This window comes from Drosophila tropicalis, unplaced genomic scaffold (genome assembly GCF_018151085.1).
Source record: "Drosophila tropicalis isolate 14030-0801.00 unplaced genomic scaffold, ASM1815108v1 contig_593, whole genome shotgun sequence".
Taxonomy (NCBI): domain Eukaryota; kingdom Metazoa; phylum Arthropoda; class Insecta; order Diptera; family Drosophilidae; genus Drosophila; species Drosophila tropicalis.
Window position 1 is genome coordinate 19,011,646 of NW_027173070.1, and position 16,420 is coordinate 19,028,065.

A 16,420-nucleotide genomic window follows, 5' to 3' on the forward strand; every position below is an offset into this window, starting at 1 on the left:
TTACTTTCTATTGAATCCAGTGTGGGAAAGTTATGCATTGAAAATACAAACAATTGTAAACAAATTGTTAACCTTATTTAATAGTTGGATGAATTATATTTTGTGGCCATCTGAGAGTCTTCGGTGAAGCATTCAATGGCAGACTGCGTGCTTTGCTTGAGCTACAGCTCAATGGAGACGGCCTTAGGTCTTTCCTCGAACGAAGGATTGCAGTTGAACGCTCGTGCGACAATAAGCAAACATTTCGTGTTCGTTGAGGTGAGTGTAATAAATTCACTTTCTTGGCTCTAACCGGCATAACGCTATCTTACAGCTACACCAAATCGATAAAATCTCATTGGAGGTAATATGCCAGGACTGTTGGCATAATGTGCTCTCCTTCAATGAGTTCTACGAACGTGTCTTTGAATTGCATCAACATCGAAGCGGAGTTGTAGAGTTTTGTGGCGAAAGTGAAACAGTTAATCCCTTGTACGAACAGGATGCCTTGGCCGAGGAGGGAATCTTTGAGCCGAACGAAATTAAATTGGAAGTTACTGAGCTGGAACCTCTGTCTAAGATGGAGGTGAATGCAGAAGATCTGGTGGATTCTGAACAAAAGAAGCAGAGCGCTTTGAACACCAATTCGGATGGCAATCAACCGCTCGCTGAACTCCTGTCGACGGCTTTTGAGGCTGCTCCACTAAGGCGCAGCACACGACGAGGACGTCCATCAAATGTGTCAAAAGAATCTTTACCCTGCCCTAAACAAAGAAATAACCTGCCGAAAGTTAAGTTGGATGCAAAGATTGTGAATCCCATAGATGCAAAGAAAACGCTGCTGGATTCAGATGGCGATCGAACCTTGGCCGAACATCTGTCGACGGCATCTGAATCTGCACCACGAAGACGACGCGGACGTCCACCAAAAGTTCGAAAAGAAGAACCTCTTCCAAAGGTCGAAGAACCTTCGCTAAAGATTGAAGAAGCTCTATTGTCTCCCAATGAGACCACGAACGAACTTGCTTTGGATGACGACGATGAAATTAATTTTGTTGCTGCCGAGAATGAGCTTGGAACCGATGATTCCGAAATCTCTTCCTCTGACACTGGTGACTCTTTGCCGGACATAGAACCCGAAGAGCGGTATGCAATAATTCCCAAACGAGTGGTAGTTAAACCCAAAAAATATCGCAAGCGCAAGAAACCCGTAGATCCACCAGTCCGTCCCAGTCGTGCGGAAATCGAACGACGTAAGGCGGAGAACGAAAGACGCAAGGCGGAACAGGATGGCTATGACGAAATTTTATTGTCATTTTTTGAGAAATTTTCATGTGACATTTGTAATCTTCTTGTAAAAAATTATGCGGACATGCGAATTCATCAGCGCATGACTCACAACATTGAAGTGGGCTACATGACTTGCTGTGGACGGAAGTATTACACACGCAAACTATTCGCCGAGCATGTTCTAGTCCATCAAAACCCAGATCATTTTAAGTGCCATCAATGTGAGCTAGTTTTCCAGGATTCACGTACCCTTGAAGTACATAAAAGGGCCCATGTAGCGGAAGCAAATGGCCGGGTTACAGGCTCAAAGGGGAAGCCAACTTATCAATGCGAAAAGTGTCCGAAATGTTTTAATACCAAGCCTGCCTTCGATTATCATAATGCGTCCAAGCATGTGCCCACATCAGAGTTCAAATTCCAATGTCTTGAGTGTGACAAAAAGTAAGAAACATATACATACATACATACATAGATAAATGCATATGATGTACATACATACATGGGGTCTATTCTTCTTTTTTAGATTCCCCATACATCGCAGATTAAAAGAGCATATGCGTTTGGTCCATAATCCAGAAACCTCCATTATATGTGATAAATGTGGTAAAACTTTATCTTCGCCAAAGTATCTTAAGCAGCATCAAGAGCTCAAGCATTCCGATGAGCCGCGGGTCCAGCCAAAACCAGTACAATGTGAAATCTGTGGAACGTGGCTACGCGATAAACGTGGACTGACAAAACACGTCAATTCGGTGCACGAGCCACCCAGTGAGAAACATATTTGCCAAATATGCCAACATCATTCCGCCAATTCACGTTCTCTGAAGCGTCACATATATTACAATCATATGGCTGAAAAAAAATTTAAGTGCGGCTTGTGCGAAAAGTCATTTAAGCGACCGGGGGAGTTGAGGGTGAGTAATTTGCCAGCGCTAACATTGCCTTTTTATAAAGTTCCCACTTCTCATTTGGTTTGACAGGAACACACATCAACGCACACCGGTGAAGTGCTATACACCTGTCCCAATTGCCCCATGACATTCTTTTGTAACGCCAACAGACACAAACATCGACAGCGCTTTCATCGCGCCGAATGGGAAGCCGATCGCATGCACACTCCTAGGGGTCCAAAAAAACGATGAATACATTGTTTCTGTTTTTCCAGCAGCATTGACTTCGAAATTTGTAACATTTTGTTAAAACAAAAAAAAAACCTCATCATGTATAAATAAATAAATAAGAAAATTTGTAAGTTTTCGCTTTTTGTTGTGATTCTGATTTTCGTCTTTGTTTTGATTCTGACATCGTGAGTCACGCTGAGTCTGTTTATACCTTATACTGGGATCTACTCACATTATAATGGGTTTTTTGCCTTATACTGGTTTTTAATACCTTATACTGGGATTTAAATCAACCAAAACAAGAAAAAAAAAATAATAATTTTTAGTTTATATTTTGTGACCACTTAAGGGGACTCCAGTGAAGCATTAAATGGTGGCCTGTGTTCTTTGTTTCAGCCACTGCTCATCTGAGACGGCACTAGGCCTGTCCTCCGTGGAGGGATTGCGGCTAAACGTTCTTGCGAAAATTAACAAACATTTTTTGTTCTTTGAAGTGAGTGAAAATCCCATTACTTTGTTTCTGACAACCGGCTTATTTTCGTTTTTTGCTCTAGTTACCCCAAACAGAGGGCAGTTCCACCAAATCTTTGGAGGTAATATGCCAGGATTGCTGGCAGATTGTGCGCTCCTTTAATGAGTTCTACGAGCGTGTCTTTGAACTGCATCAACATCAAGGCGGAGGTGTGGAGTTTTGTGGCGAAAGTGCCACAGTTAATCCTTTATATGCAGTCGAATTGGATGCCTTGGCCGAGGAGGGATTCTTTGCGCCGAACGAAATAAAAGTGGAGGTCAATGAGCTGGAACCACTGTCCAAAATGGAGGTGGACGGAGAGCTAGAAGATCCAGTGGATACGAAGGAAAAGAAACAGCTGCTGGCCAGCGATTCGGATGGTGACCGACCATTGGCTGAGCTTCTATCCACAGCCACTGAAGCAGCACCCCGAAGGCGGAGCACACGACGAGGACGCCCACCGAAAATTCGAAAAGAATCTCCACCTTCTCCAAAGCAAATGAAAAAGGAATTTGAATCGGACGACGATGCCAACGATATGGATTTTGTTGCTGCCGAAGCTGTTTTAGGAACCGATGATTCCGCTAGCTCCTCTGATGAAGATGACAACTCCAGCCGCATTCATTCAGATGGGGACTCCTTGCCAGACATTGAACCTGAGGAGCGTTATGCGGAAATTCCTAAACGCGTGGTAGTCAAGCCCAAAAAGTATCGCAAACGTCCGAAACCAGTGGTTCCACCAGTCCGCCTCAGTCGTGAGGAGATCGAACGACGCAAGGAGCAGCAAAATGAATATGACGAGATCATATTGTCATTCTTCAAGAAATTCCCATGTGACATTTGTAGTTTGCTTGTACAGAACTTTGCAGACATGCGACGCCATCAACGCATGTCGCACAACATTGAATCCGGCTACATCAATTGTTGTGGACGCAAATTTCACATACGCAAGGCGCTGGCCGAGCATGTGCTAGTTCATAGAAACCCGGATCATTTTATGTGTTCCCAATGTGGAAGAGTTTTCCAGGATTCACGCACACTGGAATTGCACGAACAATCCCATTCAACGGAAGCAGACGGCACGGGTTCGGGCACTGGGACTGGGGGAGAAACTAAGGAGAAACGAACCTATCAATGTGAAAAATGTCCAAAAAGTTTTACTACAAAGGCGGCCGTTGAGTATCATAATGTGTCCAAGCATGTGCCCAAATCAGAGTTCAAATTCACTTGCCCCGAGTGCAATAAAAAGTAAGATACATATATCCAATGAGTTAAGTTGATTATATTTTTATATATGTAAATATTTTTTTAGAATTCCCACGGAACGTAAACTGAAGGAACATTTGCGATATATGCATGATCCAGAAACCGCCATTATATGCGATAAATGTGGAAAAACTCTACGCTCACAAACGAATCTCAAGAAACATCACGAGCTCGAACATTCCGATGAGCCGCGTCCCAAACCAGATCCAGTGCAATGTGAAATTTGTGGGACATGGCTGCGACATCTCTCAGGGCTGAAGCAGCATATGAATACGGTGCATGAGCCACCCGGTGGAGAGCATCGTTGTCATATATGCAACAAGACATCCACCAATTCGCGTGCCCTCAAGCGTCACATCTATCACAATCATTTGTGTGAAAGAAAGTTCAAGTGCGGCATGTGCGAAAAGGCTTTTAAGCGGCCACAGGATTTGAGGGTGGGTATTTAATGGTTTTTACTTGATATAGTTGTTCACTTTCTGTTATGTATTTGACAGGAACACACATCAACGCACACCGGTGAAGTGCTATACACCTGTCCCAATTGCCCCATGACATTCTTTTCAAATGCCAACATGTACAAGCATCGCCAGCGTTTGCATCGCGCTGAATGGGAAGCCGATCGCAAAAAGCCGTTGCCGCCAAACATTATGAAAATCTCACAGGGGGCCACGACGGCGATGAAGAAACGTCAAGCAGCAGCAGCTGGTCTTTTTCCTCAAATGGATGGCATAGTGGTCGCCTCATCAACTCCTCCTCCTGCTCCTCCCGCAGTCCAGTAGCATTAATTTTTATGGTATTAAGTATTTATGACGTATAGATAAAGGAGAGAAAACTCATCAAATGCACCCCATAAATATAAATAAGTAGATTTACAATTGATTTTGTTCGATTTATTGCACTAATTCTCATCCTGTGGTATCTTTATGGCCTCACACCAGCCCTCCTCGCGATGTATGCTTGCCCAATGTTGGGCTAGTGACAGGCTAATGGCCTTTCTATAGACCATGCACGTAATGTGGGGCAATTTTTCAAATCGTACACGCAACAGGCCCAATTTGGCCAGTGAGTAACGCCAGTTTTTCATTAAATTTGCATTTTTACCCACATGCTGAGAGTCCGGTGTGATAATCACTAAAATTCCCTCGGGTCGAAGCAAATCATAAGCCTTTTGGCAACATAATAGACGCTGATCTGCGCTGGGCATATACTCCAATAGTAAACTGAAGATCACACAGTCATAATACCCAGCGGGTAGTTTCTTTACAGATTTTCCTTTGCCCTGTTCATTATGTTCGTGTGTGACCAATTCTGTCAGTTCTTTATCCACCTCTACTTTAAGAAAATCAGCCTGTAAAACATCTTCTGTGGCTGGACACAAATCCAAAGCTGTCACTTCGAAATGTGCACTATTTCGGAAGGGATTAAAACAGCTGCCAACATCTAAAACACGTAATATATCCGGTGGTTCCTCCCTATACGAACAGCTCCAGGTATCCTTTACTTCAAGTTCCTTCTCATAGGAATCAAGCAACCTCTGCTCCCGCTGCCTCTTTTGCATGTAAATGCCTTCAGTGTAGAAATATTTCGTTATATAGTCCAGGGTCCATTTTATGCGACTCCTGGCATGTAGTTCAAGATTATTCTCATTGGTCTCCCACACTTGAGACAACTCGCGCATGGCCTGAGCATATTCGTTTAGTTTTTTCGCATTCTTGGGACTGGTGTGTTCCTGCCATGCTGCTTCAGCTCCAAGTGTCTTGGTCAAGTGACGCAGATTTTCGTGACAGCTCTTTACTATATTGGCCAATCTCTGGTGCTCTTCTGTGGCCATCTTTTTCGACTTAATTAATATTTATTTAGCAATCTCTTATCGTTGGTTTTTGTGTGGGAAGTCCTCCACCTGTAGCTTATGATAATGTACAGGGCAATGAGCTCTTTAGATGATTACGCTGGGCAGGTGTTCCGGCCACATGTCACCTTCAAAATGGATAATTATGAACTAAAATTATTAGTAAAAGTTACTTAAACATTTGTATTTAGTTAGTTTTTGGCGTTTAGTTAAAGTTTCAGTTTAGCAGTTCTCGCCGTTCACGCTTTCGCCGTTTCAGACCACCTAATTCGCCGTTTCCGTTTTTCGCCGCTCAGCAGCGAGTGCTCGCGCAACTACTGAAATTTAAATTTTATTTAGAAATTGAATAGTCCTTTTTTAAAGTATAGCCGTCACAGTTATATTTCAAGTTATTCATACAATGTCGAGATAGTATTGACGTGTTTTTTTTACAATTTTATACAGTTAAAGACCAAGAACAAAGAATGTGTTTAGGATTTGTGAAAACATGAAACACTTATGAAATACATCTTGAAAAATGATGTGTAGGTGTGTGTGATTAGCTTTTAGTTTCTCCTTTTCTTCTAGTTAGTGTGTCTTGATAGGAGCTTACCAAGTGTTTAAGCTTCAATATTTTAAGTTTTTTTTTTTTACATTGGGCATGAGCACTTGGATATGTTTTTCATTATCCTCCATAGATATTTTTTTTGTTTAGTGTTAATTTTGTGTTAAGGCTTGCCCAATGTAAAATTATTTTATATCGAAGCGTTTATCTGACTCATATTTTTCCAATCGTTTTTTGTTGTTGCAGTTACAGAGCTAACAAATGGAAAACTATGTCTAAACGCAACGATTGATCATATTGTTACAATGTTGTGATTGTTGTGTAAATATATATATTGAAAGTTTCTAAACTACTTAGTGTTGATTTAATCCGTCATCATTCAATTTAACAGCATTGTTGTCCCTCATGATCCACCAATTTGTGTATACGTTGTTTTTGTTGTATTGCTATTTTTGAATCCATTTCTTCAACACCACCAATTGAAGCTTATAGAGTCGCTGGTGTTATTTCTTGTGTCTTTTGTGGTTGAGTATAGATTTGCATCACTAACTTGTTTGGTATTTGAAAGGCATTTGGAAGTACACTTAGAATTTTGAGCCTTGTTTCAAATCTGTGTTAGTTCATGCAAAAGGAAAATAGTTCGCATTCTCATTTGGTATCTTCTTCCGATTCATTTATAGTGTGTCGATTATTTCAGCATTATTTTACGTGTTCTTGATACATCGTTCCATAAAAAAAAAAAAAATTTTTGGTTGAAGTTGGCTAAAAGGAACAATATGTGTAATGGGGATAAAGTTCATTTCATTTTGCATTTTCTCATTTTAAATTCATAAAATTAAATAACGTAAGCTTACTAAATACGTAAAAAAAAGCAACTACAGTTACCAATAATAATGATAAAAAGCATTCTACAAAAATGAAATTTGTATACTTTTCTACCGCTACTTAAAACGATTTAATTACTTGGAACTGCACTGCAGCTAGCGGCCAGCTTCATTATATTTACAGAGTGCCAGGATTGCCCCAGCTCTCAGTTCGAGGCCGCAATGGGTATTTGGGTTATGGTATTGGGTGAGGAAGTTCCCACAGGTATTGCAGGAACGGTTTTGTTCAACTGCTCTTTTATGGAAGACGATTCTTCAGAAACTTCTGTAGCTTTAACCTCACTTGAGGGCAAACTACGACGGGAACTACGCTTACGTGGACGTACAGCTCCAGCGTTTTTGCCTGTTTTGTTTGGCGATTGCGTCTTCATGGTGGTGGAATCTGGCACTGACGGTTTATCACCACCAGCTCCGAATTCAGTGCTTGCTGAACGAGAACTAGAAGTCCCTCCAGTTGTTACACTTTTGGCCGATGAAGGACCATTTGCGCGACGGCTACGACGGCGATTATTGTTGGATTTTACGACCGGCTTAATAATGGTCTTATTGGGATCGAAATAGCTATCCAGTAATTCCACAAGCTCGGTTTTATCTTCTGCCTTCAAATTAGTTATCGACTGCAATGCCACTTCCAATCCTGCGCTGCGATTTTCCGTCCAAATATTGTTCAAAGAAGACAAGTCGAAACCGTTCTCGGCCAAAACAATACGAAACTTGACGGCACGAACCCTGTGATACAGGGTGGTCTTGAAATAATTCAAGAACACTGGACGAAACGAATTTTGACGTTCCAAATTATCATTTTGATTGTCTAGCTCACGTATATCAGCCTCAATGGGCTTGGCAAACGGTTGCAAGGCATTGAAAAGATTATCCAAAGCATCCGAAGACTCAACCTCTATGGCGGCTTTAGAATTGCTTAGTTGCAAAGCCACATTAAAGGTAAGTTTAGCTCGGACACTGGCATTGCCATCGAATATATCTCGCTCGTATTCTAGATTATTTTTTGGTGCATTTGACTTTTCGATACCGATACTGGAACCAGCGTTGCTATTGGATGTGCTAGTGCTGTCGGCAACAGTATCACCGCTGCTTGATGAAGTCTCCTCCTTGGTAGTAGAGGTAGTGCTGCTGGTAGAAGATGCCTTCAATGAGAGCATCTTACTCAATTTGCGTAGACTGTAGTGCTTGGTATGGTTATCTCCCAATGAGGCTTTGGCCAAATTTAATGAATTGGCGAACGACTTCACAGATTTGGTGAATCTTTCCAGAAGACCATATTTTTTGAGCGACTCCAAAATCATGTAAGGTATAAATTTACGTTCCTCATGATAAAGCAAGACAATACCGTCTGAATTCGGATTATTTAATTTCAAATGCTCCAGCCAATTGAGAAAGTCCTTAAGAGCAGCTATCTCCGATTTCGATTTAATAATCTAAAGGAGACGCAATTAAAGAAGTAATATCGTATTGGGATTTGTATAAATTTGACTATTATATAGACATACATATGTATTTAGTGGAATATAATACTAACCTTGTAGGTCTGCATGGACTTTAGCATACGATAAAAACCAATCGAAATAACGCGAACTTGATGGCGTTGGCGAGCCGCTGGATTTAGATTCATATACGGCATGATATATTGTTCAAAATGATCATCCGGAGTATAGGCAGCCAATTGGACAATCTAGTAAAGAGAAAATGGTTGAGGGAGGCGAAAATTGAGGTTAGATTAGCAGAAGCCTAAAAGTTCATTGAACCTTTTTCCTCTCTTTCCACCCACTCACCTCGTCTATTAAACGGCGGCCAGTTGTATCGATATCAACAGATACCATTATAAAATTGCCCTCAGGCAATTCCTCCTCAATGCCAACATTATATTTAGATCCAGTTGAAGTGGGTGCGGTAACACTCACATTACCTCCTTCTGTATTGTCGGCAACCATTTTGGGTATATGATCTACATATAATAAAAGAAAAAAGAATTTAATTATAATTCACATCGATTTGTTTCCAAGTCTCACTTTAGTTCGAAAAATTTGTCTTGATTAAATTTGCAAAAATTAATTGTCAAAAATAAATTTGACGTTTGAAAAAAAAAAAAAAAATCTGCAGAAAAAAAATGAACTGAGAAATAGAAATTAACTGTGGCGATATGCCCACTCTGAACTTTGCCTTTAAAGTGCCATGGGAAAAATTGAAAATACCTACTTATAACCCAAAAATCGCGGTGTAACGGTTAATTTCCGGGATATGGGGGAGCCTGGAAACGTTGCCCCCAACTAACTTCGCCATTTTGCAGTGCCCTTCTCTCGCTCGCTCTCTTGGTTTTCACCATCTCACCTTGCACTTTATTCACTTCACTTCACTTTTATTACACTTTATCTTCTTCGCTTCTTATCACTCACCTTTTAATTTGAAATCCTCTTTTTGCTCTCGTCTCGCGTTTAACTCGATGGGCTCTTTCGCTGTTTACGAACTTTTTCCTTTATTTTTCAAAAGGGTAAAGCGAGATTTGCTTCCGTTCGACGAGCTTTCACAAATAAGAAACAATTCGTAGGACTAACTAAAACGAAATGAAATCAGTCTCATCCGAATCGAGTACCTTGAAATTTGGCCAAGCAAAATCCAAACTCAATGCCTACTTGAAAGCCAATTGCTATTAAGTACAATGGGCCAACAACATCAAAATATGTGCATTTGTTTTACGGTCCCACTGTGCCACACAACTAATAAAATAAAAAATTATAATTTTAAATATATTAATTTTACAACTTACTAAAGAAAAAAAAAAAAAACAGTTTTGTGAACAACGCTTTTTATTATCTATGTAATTATATTATTTATTTATTATCAACAAAGTAATTCAACACGCATGAGTGAAGTGCTCACGAACCTCCTCAAACCCCCTCGCAAGTTCGAACCATCACTAAATTAATTTTAAATGATTTTCTTTAACTTTTATCATCAAATGCAAGTTAGCTGAAAGCAAAAGAATGGTTTTTTAAAACGATTTAGTTCTAATGTTGAAAATGCAGTAAGACCCTTTGTTTCATTAATATTTAGCCATAGATTTTAAACGTTTGAAGCAGTTAAATTTCCGCCAAAGTGTCAGCTGTTTTTTCGTAATAAACGGCCACACCAAAGTTATCGATATGTCCGATAGGCCAATCAGCTGATTTTTTTGTCATGCTTTCTCTGAGAAAGTTTCTCATCACATTTCTTTCGCAACTTTATAAAACGTGGAGTCTATGCCATTGATTGAACTTTATTGAATCTTTAATTACAGATTTACAGCTACATTTCCAAAGATACACACACACTCAGGCGCACACAATTGCATATAGATTTCGGACGCGCAGTATACAACTACAAAGCGCGCACGTTTTTTTTCTTTTTATTGTTGTTCTATTTATTCCCATCATAAGAATTAGTTTGCTTTTGCAAGGAGAAGCACGGACCGCGTGTTTTTTTGTGTTCTCTTATCGCTGCTGCAATTTCGCTTTGACAGCAAAAGAAATCAAATATTGAAGTAATTGTATATTATATCTATGGCGCAAACAAAACAAATCAAATTTTACAATCCATCGAGTTCGGCGAGCTCCGACAGGTAAACAAAATTCATCAGACGTAACAAGAGTGCTCGAAATGTGTGAAAATCAAATCGTTGGCGGGGGGGGAAATGATCTCTCCCAACCCCCCACAAAAAAGCAGTCGCTAAAATGTGATACACACGCATTTATGCACAAACACCCACACACACGATGTATGTACATAAAGGCACATACACATGTATTTCTCATTCATCATTCTTAGGCCTCCAGAAGCTAAAGGCGCAATTAAATATACATATGTACGTATGTATGTACATTCATATGTACATGCATATGTATGTATGTATGTATGTATTTGCATACCTGGCCATATGATAAATTTAGTTTCAATAGATTATTTGTTTTTACCTGGCAGACTGCAGTTTGAAACACGAGGGAAAGAGAGGACCAAACCAAATTGTATCTCTATCTCGTACTCTATCTTTCCTTCGTCTCCACTTTTGCAGCATTTTTGTTGTTATACCCTTGCGCACAAAGAGTATATACGGTTTGTTATGCAGAGATGTTGTTGGAGAATTTAAATTAACTTTATTTTGAAAATAAATATGTCCAACTAAGCAATGTTTTGTTTGGTTAGTTTATTATCACATCATTTAGTTTATTGTTCAAAACAAAATTCGGTCATGGCGCATATTAGATAGGGTATTAGAACTTCGATAAAGCTGTCTACCTTTATTTGTTGTTTCTCTCTTTTCAACCTTAGCTCTGCCTTACACAGATATTCTTTTTTTTCTTGTCAGTCCGTTTCCAAACGCGCGTGCTGCATGTTGTTGCTGTCATTTCGCCGGGTTCGGGTTCTCTCTTTCTCTGCCATTTGCAAATATTCACAATTAGCTCACATTATTTTTATTAGATATCGAGAAGCAAAGACAAGATACAACAAATACCAATAACATTTCGGGCATTGTTCAAACACTGGGCCTTTTATTGTAACGAGGAACGCAAATCACATGTGATCAGCCGGCAAATAAAAAGGCCAAAAAGAAAAACATTTTCGGGCTCTTTCGCTCTCTTTGTGTGTGTGTTTGTGCGTGTGTGTGAGTCAAAGAGTGATTGACCCATTTCACCGAAAAAAAAACTGAGCAAGAAAATCGCAAAACGCCGACCATCCGCCCACAATATCACTCATCATCTTCACATCTTATTCTTGTTGTTGTTGTTGTGGTCGTTCGCCATGAGCAGCATCACGTTTTTATGCAGCAAATCAAATGAAGCCAACAACAATCCAAAGGGGAGAATTGCAACCAATAGTATCAGCAGCAGCAACAACAACAACAACAATAACCACAACAACTCTGTCAAGTCAAAGGTTAAGGTCGCTGCTGCTGCCGTCGCCGTCTCTGCTGCCGCTGCCGCTCCCCCGCCTGTAGTCGCGAAAACCAATGGTCACATGTAAATTGAAAATTCATTGCATATTTTTCGTCCATTTTCCACCTCTCCTATCCAAAATATTCCCCTCACTTCCTCATCACTCTTGCTCATTGTGCTTTAATTGTTTTGTTTTTATTGTTGTGTTTTGTGTGTTTAATTAACACGCTTTTTTGTATATTATTTCTTTTTTGTTAATATGTGTGTTTATCGTGTCAGAGTCTGGCGAACATACGCACACAAACACACACACACGCTGACACACAGCCAAACACACAAAAACGATAGCGTCAGCAAACTGCGTCTGTTTTACCATCCAATATGGCGCTGCTGCTACCGCTGCCGCCGTCGCTGCTGCCGCTACTGTCGATCAAGCCACGTCCCCTGCTCTGTATTACCTTCTTAATTTTTGGCAATTGACTTCTTAATACCGTTACAATACCAATGGGGGAGTGTATATGTGTGTGTGTGTTCATCTAGCTATCCCTTTCCCTCTGTACATGTAAATGGTTAGCAACCTGTTGCGCTCTCTTACGTTTATTTTTGTTATTTTATTGTAAAAACTATAAATACATTAAATTTGACTGATACATGCCGTAAGAGGGGGAGGAACATGCAAGGGGATTGCAAAAAAATTACTTTTAGTCTGTCTGCCAAAAGAGTGCAATGCACGATAATACTGGGGGCAGAGCCTGCAAAAAATATTACATTGAAAATATATTTGTATTTTCACCGAAAATTCTATATTAGAACCTTCATTATTTGATCTATTAAATACTAAAGCTTTCGCTATGAAAATATTTATTTCGTCATGTAGCAAAAAGCCGGTGATGATAACTAAATTCATTGGTAAACAATAGATTACCTTGTTAGAGAAAAATTTTAAATAAAATAATGATATTATTAACTAAAAGTGAAATAAATTTACATTTTCAAGGCAACTTAAAAAATTAAGCAAACCTTTTTTTTAGGGTGTATTTTGTTTTTTAACAAATACAAGCTGTTTAAATATTAGATGTAAGTGACGGTTGTTTTGAATCTAGAAAAATATGTTCTTGGTTAATTTAGTTAATTTATTATCTGTTCCATATTGTATGTATGCCTTCGTGTGATTGCGCAAAAAAAGAAGAAGAAAACGTAGAGTAGGTCAGTGAGTAGTATACCTTTATATGTCTGTATGTGTGCGTGTGTGGGTGTGTATCCTTGATTTATACAACTTTAAAGCTTCTATCCTTTGGTACCTTTTGTCTCCCCTCTTGACCTATTTTCAATAAAACAAACCAAAATGCCGTCATCATCTTATCCATACCAATCACTATCAATCAATTGATTGCCTCACTCCATGCTAATCACAAGAAAATGTTTTTGTTGTTTCTTGTTGAATAGCTGACTAATTGTGAAAATATTTTTTTTTTTTTATTCTTTTTTGACGCATTTCAGTGACGATCGCTCCGATGTAACAGAACAGCTTTATATTGATCCTGGGGCGGGCGGTGGTGAACTCAACTGTTGCCCAGCCTCGCCCACCACAGTGCCTGCCAAATCGGCGCTGGAATCGCCAATGCGTGGCCCATCTGGCCGGAGACAGCGCACTCGAACCACATCGATTGGCAATCAAACGACCACCGCAAATCCGTCCGAATGCATAATACGTGCAAATAATCGCACCATATACACAGCTGGTCGTCCGCCATGGTATAATTGTGCTGGCCAACAGGTGGAACCATTCGTAATTGGCATCTGTGGTGGCAGTGCATCGGGCAAGACAACAGTGGCCGAGAAAATTATTGAGAGCCTCGATGTTCCATGGGTAACACTGCTATCGATGGATTGTTTCTATAAGGTGTGCAAATCTCTTGGCGTATGAATTTGAAGCATTTTTAATAGTTTTGACTTTTTTGGTTCAGATTCTTAACGAGAAGCAACACGAGCAGGCCTTACTAAATGAATATAATTTTGATCACCCGGATGCCTTTGATATTGAGCTATTGATCGATGTGCTTACCAAACTGAAAGAGGGACGCAAAGTGGAAGTGCCAGTGTATAATTTTGTAACACATGGTCGTGAAAGTCAAACAAAGACGATGTATGGTGCCAATGTCATTATATTTGAGGGCATTCTAACTTTTCACAGTCCCGAAGTGTTAAAGCTGCTCGACATGAAGATATTTGTGGACACAGATCCCGATATTCGCCTCGCCAGGCGTCTAAAGCGGTAAATATACATGCATATAATGAAGTTCCTTTGCTAAAAATACAAAAGACTTCAATGACCTTTTGAAAGATAATTTATAAAACTTGTTTTCATTTTGTAGCGACATCTCACAGCGTGGACGTGATCTGAAGGGAGTTCTAAAGCAATATTTGAATATGGTAAAGCCTTCCTATGCCAATTACATAGCTCCAACTATGGCACATGCCGATATAATTGTGCCACGTGGAGGGGAAAATAAAGTTGCCATACATCTCATTGTCCAGCATGTGCATACCCAATTGCAATTGGTGAGGACCTACAAGAGTTGGGGAAGAAAATATGGTTAACAATTTTTGGTTTTTTGTCATATCAGCGTGGCTTCAAGTTGCGCGAGACTTTAGCGAACTCGTACAAGGATCAGCCTATGCCGGAATCACTGCATTTAATTCATCCAACTCCTCAAATTAAGGGACTGCATACATTTATCCGCTGCAAGAATACATCGCGAGATGAGTTCATATTTTATTCGAAACGTCTCATTCGATTGGTAATCGAATATGCCTTGAGTCTCTTTCCCTTCAAGCAGACGACAGTGGAAACACCACAGGGTGTCCTGTATGAAGGAAAACGCATGGCTTCAAGAAAGATATGCGGTGTCTCGATATTACGTGCCGGCGAAACAATGGAGCAAGCTGTTTGCGATGTCTGCAAGGATATACGCATTGGTAAAATCCTAATTCAAACCAATTTAAAGACAGGCGAGCCAGAGCTCTATTATTTGAGGCTGCCCAAAGATATAAAAGACTACAAGGTGATACTTATGGATGCCACAGTGGCCACTGGAGCAGCTGCAATGATGGCGATACGTGTCCTTCTCGATCACGATGTGCCCGAGGAGAATATCATTTTGGCCTCGCTACTGATGGCTGAAATTGGTGTACACTCCATAGCATATGCCTTTCCTAAGGTAGGTCTGAATAAAATACAAAAAAAAAAAAAACGCCCAACAATATTATTCCTATATTGCTTTTTTGGCAGGTTAAAATTGTTACTTCCGCTCTAGATCCGGAGATTAATAGTAAGTTTTATGTTATACCCGGCATTGGTAACTTTGGCGATCGTTACTTTGGCACCGAACCCTCCGATGAGTACTAACATGGAGGATTAGAACGACGAAGATGAGGACTTGGTTGCCGGTCCATCCAAAAAAACCCTACAGACAGAACCAACAAGTTTCTAATGTATCCCAAATTAGGTTAAGAGCAAAGCGTTACTTAAATTATGAATTTGAAAAAAAAAAGAAAATTTAGCATTTGTTAATTTTTGGGGCGAACCATTTCTTCAACTTTCAAATGAAGCGCCAACTGAATTTCCTAGGTTTTTGGGGTTGCCAGACTGTTTCGGGAATCAAACATAAATCGATAAGTCAGTAAATCGATATCGACCTTGAAAGCACCTGGGCGCGCATTTTAAAAACCAATACATTAAAAAAAGATTTTGGAATTTCACTTTTTAATATACAAAAAAATCCATGTATTTTCCGGAATTAAAAATTTAATTATAAGATGAATTTCAATTCGAATTTTCATTACTCATCGTAAATGCTTTTACAAAGACATTTTAATATATTTTCTATATTTTTGTTGTAGATCCTTTGGCATTGTAATCTTAGATCAATTTTTAATGTATAGTCAAAATAATACTCAGACTGATCTAAAAACATTTGTCTCTCACTTTTAGTTGATTTCTTTAGATGATATTGTTGATTGCTCTATTGAATAAACTGACTAGATG

General features: G+C 39.7%; 5 protein-coding genes across 8 annotated transcripts; 3 read left to right on the top strand and 2 right to left on the bottom strand.

Moving 5' to 3' along the window:
* The first annotated feature begins 33 nt into the window (after positions 1–33).
* On the top strand, positions 34–2,521 carry LOC137575971 (transcription factor grauzone-like). Its single transcript, XM_068288767.1, has 4 exons — positions 34–258; positions 314–1,710; positions 1,793–2,183; positions 2,250–2,521. Exons 1-4 carry the CDS (start codon positions 136–138, stop codon positions 2,409–2,411), a joined length of 2,073 nt encoding a protein of 690 aa, XP_068144868.1. The 5' UTR covers positions 34–135; the 3' UTR covers positions 2,412–2,521.
* Positions 2,522–2,667: 146 nt separating this feature from the next.
* Positions 2,668–5,045, top strand: LOC137578348 (transcription factor grauzone-like). The gene is made up of 4 exons (XM_068292096.1): positions 2,668–2,883; positions 2,945–4,149; positions 4,214–4,604; positions 4,665–5,045. The coding sequence occupies exons 1-4, from the start codon at positions 2,761–2,763 to the stop codon at positions 4,947–4,949; spliced, it is 2,004 nt and encodes a 667-aa protein (XP_068148197.1). The 5' UTR covers positions 2,668–2,760; the 3' UTR covers positions 4,950–5,045.
* Samtor (S-adenosylmethionine sensor upstream of TORC1) lies at positions 5,039–6,276 on the bottom strand. The gene has a single exon (XM_068292099.1). The coding sequence runs from the start codon at positions 5,999–6,001 to the stop codon at positions 5,069–5,071; it is 933 nt and encodes a 310-aa protein (XP_068148200.1). The 5' UTR covers positions 6,002–6,276; the 3' UTR covers positions 5,039–5,068.
* Positions 6,277–6,575: 299 nt separating this feature from the next.
* Positions 6,576–10,061, bottom strand: exu (exuperantia). Of its 3 annotated transcripts, none has more exons than XR_011032578.1 (5): positions 9,859–10,061; positions 9,238–9,410; positions 8,985–9,137; positions 7,527–8,883; positions 6,576–7,325 (listed from the first exon to the last, which is right to left on the bottom strand). XR_011032578.1 is itself a non-coding variant. In XM_068292097.1 (4 exons), exons 2-4 carry the CDS (start codon positions 9,394–9,396, stop codon positions 7,594–7,596), a joined length of 1,602 nt encoding a protein of 533 aa, XP_068148198.1. In that variant the 5' UTR covers positions 9,397–9,410; positions 9,475–9,626; the 3' UTR covers positions 7,345–7,593. The 3 variants fall into 3 exon arrangements, 1 of the variants encoding a protein (XP_068148198.1); XR_011032577.1 differs by lacking the exon at positions 9,859–10,061 and adding an exon at positions 9,475–9,626; XM_068292097.1 differs by lacking the exons at positions 6,576–7,325; positions 9,859–10,061 and adding an exon at positions 9,475–9,626 and having other exon boundaries at positions 7,345–8,883.
* A 719-nt stretch (positions 10,062–10,780) lies between these two features.
* On the top strand, positions 10,781–15,899 carry l(2)k01209 (lethal (2) k01209). 2 transcript variants are annotated; one of them, XM_068290908.1, is made up of 7 exons: positions 10,782–11,060; positions 12,247–12,456; positions 13,873–14,275; positions 14,340–14,647; positions 14,748–14,934; positions 15,000–15,593; positions 15,665–15,899. In XM_068290908.1, exons 1-7 carry the CDS (start codon positions 11,002–11,004, stop codon positions 15,779–15,781), a joined length of 1,878 nt encoding a protein of 625 aa, XP_068147009.1. In that variant the 5' UTR covers positions 10,782–11,001; the 3' UTR covers positions 15,782–15,899. The 2 variants fall into 2 exon arrangements, with proteins under 2 accessions (XP_068147010.1, XP_068147009.1); XM_068290909.1 differs by lacking the exon at positions 12,247–12,456 and having other exon boundaries at positions 10,781–11,060.
* The last annotated feature ends 521 nt before the right edge of the window (positions 15,900–16,420 follow it).